We start from the raw sequence: 8776 nt of genomic DNA on the forward strand, positions 1-8776 counted from the left end.
TAGAACAATGCTACTTGATCATCTGAAACCTACCATTTAGATGACCCTCTTAAAATGACACCAAATACAAATACAAAAGGTATAGACAAAATTTAAGATTTTAATTTTTTTCTTTTAATATTTTCAAACAGTTTTTTATTTTATTTTAAACTTATATTTTTTTAATAAATTACATCGAACTAGTGCCACGTCAAGAAGTAGCATAATCCTAGAGCTAAAATATTGTAAGAGTTTTGCTATTTATCATTCTCACACATTATACTTTTTTTTATTTTTTTATTCTTAAATTAATTGAGCTTTTTTATTTTTTATTTATATACTATATATTTGATAAAAAAAATAAAAAATTATATAAGATGTGTAGTGTGTAAAAATTATAAATAAAATTTTTGATATTGTTTACTTAAACTATTCATTGTTAATAACTAGTGCAAGTCAACGTGTAGGAAAGAGTGGCTGGCAGCCAGAGCAGGCCATTGGGCTACTTTTTCCACGCTTCTGGGGAGGGAAACCAGTAGCTTTACGGCACCTTCCCTCCACAGCATTTTGATTTGGCTGCTCTATCTCTCTCTCCTTCCTGGGGCACACCACACCACCCCACACCACAGCCAATGGAGATCCCCACTGGCAGCCGAACCACTAGTAGTAGTGACCTCCAGAAGAAACGGGTGGGACTACTCTACGACGATCGAATGTGTGCGCATCATACACCCGACAACGATTACCATCCCGAAAACCCTAATCGGATTCGTGCTATTTGGAACAAACTCCAATCCTCTCGCATTCCCCAGAGGTGAATCTGAATTCTTCTTCCTCGTCTTTTTTTCTTCTTTAATTTCATTTATTTGTTTAATGAGTTTAGCTGCTGTTTCTTCCTCTTTCAGATGCGTGGTTTTGGATGCCAAAGAGGCAGAAGACAAATACGTTTTGTCTGTTCACTCCAAGAAACACGTAGACTTGATCAGAGATATTAGCTCCAAACAGTTCAATTCCCGAAGAAATAGGATTGCTTCCAAATTTAATTCCATTTATTTCAACGAGGGCTCCTCCGAATCTGCTTTTCTTGCTGCCGGCTCTGTTATTGAGGTACTCTAATTATTCAAATTTTTACCCTTATACAATTTTTAACACTTGTTTTGGAATTGTCTTTTCTTTTTCTTCGTTTTATCTTTCTTTTTAGCACTTCAAATTTATTCATACTGGAGAAGTTGGCGATTATACGATTATGTTCAGCGTTAAACGTGTTAATCAGGCTGTTTAGTGTCTCGGTTAAATAGGTTGCGGAGAAAGTTGCCCAAGGAGAATTGAGTTCTGCTTTTGCGATTGTTAGGCCCCCGGGACATCATGCCGAACACGATGAAGCCATGGGATTTTGTCTCTTCAACAATGTGGCTGTCGCTGCAAGTTTTCTTTTGAACGAAAGAGTGAGGACCAATTTCTCCTAATTCAGAAGTTAAAAATGTTCATTTTTAAAATGATCGAAAGAGAGAAATGGGCATTTAGAATTCATATTTCTTTTGCTCCGTCCGCTAGGTTGTCACCTCACTGCTTGTCTATTGCTTTAAATATGACAGCCAGAGCTGGGTATTAACAAAATTCTGATTGTTGACTGGGATGTACATCATGGTAATGGCACTCAAAAGATGTTCTGGAAGGATCCTCGAGTTTTATTCTTCTCTGTACACAGGTTTGTTGTACATTTGACCATTTGAGTTGATAGATCTTTTCTTTCTTCATCATCTCAGCTGATCAATATATTAGTATGTACAAGTTTTTGTGTGGTTCCTCTTGGGTTCAAACAATTTCTAGGGGCTGTCGGATTGGAGAAACTTTTCCTTGAACTATCCGATGTGCACTTGCGGGAAACTCCTTGCCGAGGGCCTTTGCACCCTCGGGATTAGTCAGGACTTTGTTCTCAGATACCTGGTACCAATAAAAAAAAGTTTTTGTGTGGTTACTTATAAAAACCATCACTTATCGAAACAAGCTTTGGTACGGTATTCATTAAATTGTTTTTCTTAAAGAATTTTTTATTTGACATAAAGTAGGTTCTCATGCTTGTCAGGGACTCATGATACATTAACAAGTTTTAGCTTAGATATTTTTTCAGCTTTAAACCTTTTTCATTGGAGATTTAATATATTTTTTTTCTTGGCCCCGGGTGTCTAGGAACAGGGTCCCGACTAATCCCAGGGGTGCACTGGCCCTCGGTAAGGAGTTTCCCGCAAGGGCACCTCAAGTAATTTAAGGGAAAAATTCTCCAGTCCAATGGCCCCTAGAGATTGTTTGCACCTAGGGGGATTTGCACCTTAGACCTGGGGGGAGCATATCCCAAGCCCAAGGTCTTTACCACTTGGGCCAACCCCTAGGGGTTATCATTGGAGATTTAATATTGAAACTGAATTTCTTGACGTTGTGTTACTATCGGCAGTTCCTGTTCATGGAGACTTATATATAGCTATCCTTCCATACAGGCATGAATTTGGGAGTTTTTATCCAGCTAATGATGATGGTTTCTATACAATGATTGGAGAAGGTCCAGGTGCAGGATATAACATTAATGTCCCTTGGGAGAATGGTCGATGTGGAGATGCCGACTATCTTGCAGTTTGGGACCATATATTAATTCCTGTTTCCAAAGAATTTAATCCCGACATAATTATAATCTCTGCAGGATTTGATGCAGGTTTGGTAGTTTTAACTTTGATTCCTCCCAATTTTCCTGCTTTGACATTTGTAGACATTCAGTCTTACTTTACTATTTCATGCACTTCTGACAAATGTCATGGTAATGACCTAAATAGCCTTGGTGGTACCCCAAGAATTAGTATCATGCATCTAATAAAATGTGTACAATCATCATTAATTACTAACTCAACCGGAATGTAGAATCAACTTACATATTGAAGATGTTCAACGTTGTAAAGAAATTAACTTCATTCCATGAAGCCTTCGGATGTTTATCGAATAAAAGATTTAGTTTCACTCATTAAATACAGTGAAGATGAAAGGATGAAACTAACAATAATTTGTGGATCAGGTTATTAAATGCCTGCTCTGTTATAATGCCATGAAACAATTACAAATGTAGTGAAAGTTAGAGATTACTCTAGGTGATCAGAAAGTGTATTGACCTCAGTTCATGCCAAAAGGAAAATTATCAAGGTAAAAATTACATCACAAGGATCTCTTTGATTATCATTGTTTGAGAAAGGGAGATAAAACTGATGACTATATCCATGACACAATCATTATTATAATTACCTAGCATACAAGTAGCCACTGAACTTCATGGAATGCATGATCCTATGTTCCTTGGCATGAACATAATTGCAGTAACTTACACAACAAAACAACATTTGAATTTTCAATTTCTAATTGTGCTGTATTTCATTTATCCTGATTTTCTTGATTGAGTTGTTATATTCAATTATGTCATTTGAGGATGGCCTGTTCAATTAAACCAAATTTAGTTGGAAGGGTGTAATGGTGAGACCATGCAGTTGAGCATGAGTCTTGGCCCAAGCTTAGGCTCCACCTGCACTTTCTTTCTCATGGACAAGAGGAAAAGAGGTCTTTAGGAGTGTTCTCTTCAGAACTTTTGAGAACAATAGGATTCTATTCTATCGGACTTATCATAAATAAAAATAAAATTCTAACTTGCCAGTATGCTGACATTCTTTTTATAAATTACATGTAATTGTTAATTATTGTTTTCTATGCATTTACTGTGGTTAAATTTCTTTTTTGTTTTCACTTTTGCAATAGAGAATTGGTTTTCTGTGTATGATGACTCACAGAGTGCTTGTAGTGTTTGTTTTTAGTTTTTGGGAATAAGTCTCTTTGAATTCATTGCTTTGAACAGCTCTTGGTGATCCTCTAGGGGGTTGTCGTGTCACACCCTACGGTTACTCGGCTATGTTGAAAAAGGTTAGTGAATATTCAATTTGATCTTATCTCTACATTTGTGTCATGATAATTTTACTATTAGTGAATGAAGATACATATTGCTGTTAGCATAAATTGCATGATTAACTGTTCAACCAAGTTATGCCGTTAATTCTGTTCAGTTTATATTTTTTAGCAAATACTATAGCAGAATCCTTGGCGATTAGAGGAATATATTTTGTGTTTTTGTCTCTGTGTTTTGAGTTTGTCTATATTCTTCGTTTTATTTATTTTTCAGCTGATGAGTTTTGCCCAAGGTAAGATTGTATTGGCATTGGAAGGAGGATACAATCTTGACTCTATAGCAAATTCAGCACTTGCATGTGTTGAAGTTTTGCTAGAAGACAAACCTATTGCTGGATCATCAGAGGCCTACCCGTTTGAGTCCACATGGCGTGTAATACAAGCGGTAAAATGATGCCAGGCACTTCTTTTCTTACTTCATTTTTAGGGGAGTTAGGGATGAGGACTTATTTGTTTCTAAGTTCTATGCTAGGATATACAAACCTCTCCTGTATCAATTTCCCTGTTTTTTTTCTTTTACTATTTAAACGTGGCATATGTATCTGATTTTTTTTTTAACTGAGGCAGATATAATCTGTTTTACAGGTGCGCCATGAGTTAAGTGACTTCTGGCCAACACTTGCAGATAAATTACCAGCCAATCTAATTAGTCAAACCGCAGTTTCTGTTCCTGTAATGCTTCTCTTTTTAGTTGTGGACATAATTTAACTTCTGTTTCATCAAACTTGCAACAGTGAATATAACGTGTGGTTGGTTCCATTTAACTATGTTTACTTGGAAAGTAGTGGATTTTTGAGGTAGAATATGACTGAAAAGCATGATAATTCATCAAATGTTCTCTTTTGCATAGCTTCTGAAGAAAGAAATGTAAGTAATGTAGAGAAGATAAGTATCTATCTTATAGTGGGCATTATTGTAATCACTTTAAAAGCAGATTTTTGAGTGGTTTAAACAAGAAAGTTTGTATACTATTATGTTTGATATATTGTTAATACATTCAGAAGGAGTTATCATATTAAAAAAGAAGTGCAATTTCACAAAATAAGAATTATTCAGTATCATACAAAACTTAATTCACTCAACCCGTAAGTCTTTAACCATAAGCACAAAAAATTATATTATGTTACGAATATGCATAAATGCATGCATGCATTTTTCCCCTCAGATTATGAAAATTATTAATATACTATTTATACCAAGATCCCTGATATTAATTTCAGAAAACACCCTCGCAGTTCAGAAATAGGGCCCTTAAAGTGTTTTGAGAGATCAGTTTGTGAAAGAGATACAAATCAACAGTAATAATGTTACTCAGTTAATTGTTCTCTTCCTTGTGTATGCGTGCCTAGCCTTAGTAATGGATGCTATATTTTAGTTTCTGGAGTGAAGATCTATGCTTGATTTTTCCTTCGTGGGGTAAACTTTTTTTCCTTCTTCGTGAATGTCCCCTAGGGAGAGGGGAGTAAACAAGTGACCTCAACGGGGCATATCTTTTGCCTTTTCTTTTCTTTTCTTTTTTTAATTTTTCATGAGTTTCCCGAGTGTGGGAATGGGAGAGTGGATTAGTAACCTCTGCTTTTTGAAATGTGGTCCTGGTAGCTTGTGCCACCCATCCTTGGGGCTTTAACTCTTTACAGGTTTTGCATGGAATATAATCTCGTTCTCTAACTTAGTATATTAAGACAATTGTTTTCTCCTTTAGAACATTCTGATCTCGAGCTCTGATTCGGAAGCGGAGGACGACAATGGCACTCAAAGATTGAAAGATCTTGAGGAGGTTCTTCAGCCCCTGTCGAAGCTGAAAGTTGATGAAGATGGTCAGGGTAAAGAGAGAGTCAAAAGTTCCTGTCAGGTATTGATTTTCTTGGTCTCTTTCATTTGAAATGATGAGTTCCAAACTGAGTGCAGATAAAGTTGCCACTCCTAACCCCTGGCGATCGGAGCTTTCAAAGATTGACATCTGGTACGCTACTTTTGGATCAAATATGTGGAAACCAAGATTCTTGTGCTATATTGAAGGTGGACAGGTATGATTACAATATTCCAAAACAACTCCTGTGATATTGACTTTAAAGATATCTGGAAACATATGAGGTTCAGTAATTGTAATCAGGTTTTAGTTTGTGTTATCACAAGTTTATTCTAGGAAATGAGTCCACTAATGTTGTACATTTCCCTCTCCCTTCTTTTTCCGCTGCTTGATAGGGTCTCAGGAAAAGGAAAAGGCAACTAGTCTGTGCTAATATTTACCTCACTCCCATGTCTTTTAGGTTTTGCTTTTCTTGTTTTTGCCATCTGTTGTTAGAAGTATACATGCTTTGTGTTAGTTGTGGAAACCTTAGCTTCCTTGTGGGGAAGTTAAATTTAGAGTACTCCAACAACATAATTAAACTGTGCTTAGGCATGCTGTTGGATGACAATTGCAATTTATAAAGTTTTGTGAAGCTGATTTTATATCTTGTGTTTTACTGCACCATACTCTTTTATTACTGTTTGTGAAATGACTTTAAGGTGGAAGGCATGCAAAAGCCATGTTCTGGTTCAATGGATAGAACTCCACCAAAGGAGATTGTATGGAAGTCTTACCCTTATCGTTTGTTCTTTGGCCGTGACTCTTCAAGCTCATGGGGTCCTGGAGGGGTTGCTTTCCTAGATCCTGAAAGCAAAAGCCAGGATAAAGCTTACTTGTGCCTCTATAGAATCACGTACAATATTTTATTTTCTTATGGCTCTCTTTTTATTTTTAAGATAAGAAATTATGGCTCTCTTTTTTATCAGTAAGAAATTTTAGTCGTTTTAGCAAATATCTCCTATTTGATTATGGCACTTTGAAATTGAACTGTCAGTTTTAGACAATCACCGAGAGCTTCTTCTTCTTTTTTTTTTTTTTGTCTTATTATATATCTTCTCTTACAGGCTGGAGCAGTTCAATGATGTTTTGGCTCAGGAGAACGTTTCAAGTCATGACATGACTTCTCCTTTGTTTGATTTGGCTGCTTTAACATCTATCACAAGCAAAGAGCCCAAATTCCTAGACGTTCTCCCGGTATGCCCTTTATGGTCGAGGTCTGGATCTATTTATCGATGAGATTAGACCCATTGGATGTAAAACATGTGTCTCACAACAGGATAGAAGAATGTGAGGCCATGGATTCAATCCCATATAGGTTTAATTAGTTGTAATTACTCTATAAAATAAGAGAGAAAAAAGTAGTTGTAGCTAGTTATCATCATAAATTTATTCTTGCTTTGCCTTACTCTGTGGAAACTGCTTAATATTTGTGCAGAGGGGTTGGTATCGAAATGTCGTTTACTTGGGAAATGAGGACAACTTTCCAATACTGACTATGACGTAAGCACCAAAGAATACTTCCCTCATTAAACCCTTGTTTGCAACTATTCAACATCTCTTTTTTTTTTTTTTTTTTCACCTCTGTATAATTTGTATATTAATTGTTTGTTGTAATCCTGAATGGATCCTTAATGCAGATGCTCGCATTTGGATGTGAAGAGCTTCAAATCGGGGGAGCTTCCCTTGCGGGGACCGTGCAAAGCATATGCAGCCACCTTGATAAAGGGCCTGGTGGGAGGAGGGCTGCTTTCAGAAGAGGAAGCCATGGCGTACATACAAGAAGCTTCTACTAAACCATTGTGATTGCAGCTTCTCTCTGTATCTCTTTCTCGTTGTAGACAGACAAAGTCAACCGAATGGGAGCATTAAGGGCATGTAATGCATATGTATATATTTGAATGCAATCTTGTTAAGAAATATTCGTTTGCAGGCTTCTACAGTATTTGTTCACAGAGTTCATATTCAATTGGGTTCTCCTACTATTGGCAATCCTTTGTGAGAGAGAGAGAGAAATCAAGTGACAAAATTCATCTCCCACTACTCTCTCTCTCTCTCTCTCTATCTCTAAAGCCATACCTCCACTTTATATTAGGAGATCCAGATTCGTTAGCTTCTCTCTCTTTCACCCATTTTTAGTACTCAATGCCAATTTGTGTCGTTGGCAGAGATTTGCAGCAGAGCTCATATAACTGGTGAATTTCCTCTAACTCTGTTTCTAGTCCGATGAATTGGTGCCCCTGTTGGTCAATCAAACTTGTGCATCACAATCACAAACCGAGTGAAATGCGTATACAATTTTGTAGCATCGGGCATGACCCAAATCCAGGTTAGCTCCTGTCATATTGGTAGAGATTTGCTGCAGTATCCATGGCAATATTAGTTCATTTGAGAGGGTGATCTTCCCCCACTACTTCTTGGTCTTTTAAACATGTATGCGTTTGACGTAGAAACCTTCGTAATGTTTTTCCCCCACTACCAAGAGCCAAATGTCTGGGAAGTACTGTTGGACAATCCGAGTTAATCTTAATTGGATTGATTTAATTAAATAACTACTGATTTCATATTGGGCTTGATGAAAGTTGGAGGACCGACAAAAATCGTAGCTTCTAAGAATTTGTTTATTTTTATAATTATTCTCATCTTATTTTATTTAATCATTATAATTTTTTAAAAAATTTCATATAAAATAAAATAAACAATTCAATTTTTTCAAATTTCAAAATAAAAATATATTAAAAATCTATATTCTAACGATATTTTATTTAAATTTTAACTATTGTCTCAATTCATTTTATTTCATCTACAAAAACAACGAGGCAATGTCGGGTTTGGGGTTTAAATTGTGTGTCTAATCGAATTGGGATTAACATAATTGCAAGTCAGTCCCTACTCCGAGGCTTTTTTCTACTACCTCAGGCACAAAATACACAAAACTGTATAACTACATTCAAG

General features: G+C 36.2%; 1 protein-coding gene across 3 annotated transcripts; it reads left to right on the forward strand.

Annotated features, from left to right (window-relative positions):
* The first annotated feature begins 451 nt into the window (after positions 1-451).
* LOC108994189 (histone deacetylase 5) lies at positions 452-7790 on the forward strand. Of its 3 annotated transcripts, none has more exons than XM_018969303.2 (14): positions 452-793; positions 885-1086; positions 1278-1424; positions 1575-1687; positions 2475-2686; positions 3866-3930; positions 4187-4357; positions 4558-4644; positions 5675-5795; positions 5881-5999; positions 6484-6677; positions 6889-7018; positions 7260-7324; positions 7462-7790. In XM_018969303.2, exons 1-14 carry the CDS (start codon positions 612-614, stop codon positions 7625-7627), a joined length of 1974 nt encoding a protein of 657 aa, XP_018824848.2. In that variant the 5' UTR covers positions 452-611; the 3' UTR covers positions 7628-7790. The 3 variants fall into 3 exon arrangements, with proteins under 3 accessions (XP_018824848.2, XP_018824851.2, XP_018824850.2); XM_018969306.2 differs by having other exon boundaries at positions 6889-7038; positions 7462-7577; XM_018969305.2 differs by lacking the exon at positions 4558-4644.
* Positions 7791-8776: the final 986 nt, after the last annotated feature.

The sequence above is a fragment of the Juglans regia genome, chromosome 2, assembly GCF_001411555.2.
Source record: "Juglans regia cultivar Chandler chromosome 2, Walnut 2.0, whole genome shotgun sequence".
NCBI lineage: Eukaryota > Viridiplantae > Streptophyta > Magnoliopsida > Fagales > Juglandaceae > Juglans > Juglans regia.

Coding starts and splice junctions, on each gene's coding strand:
- LOC108994189 (XM_018969303.2), top strand. CDS start 612: ATGGAGATCCCCACTGGCAGCCGAACCACTAGTAGTAGTGACCTCCAG. Junction 4,645..5,674: donor AAACCGCAGTTTCTGTTCCT/GTAATGCTTCTC, acceptor TTTCTCCTTTAG/AACATTCTGATCTCGAGCTC. Junction 7,019..7,259: donor AATTCCTAGACGTTCTCCCG/GTATGCCCTTTA, acceptor ATATTTGTGCAG/AGGGGTTGGTATCGAAATGT.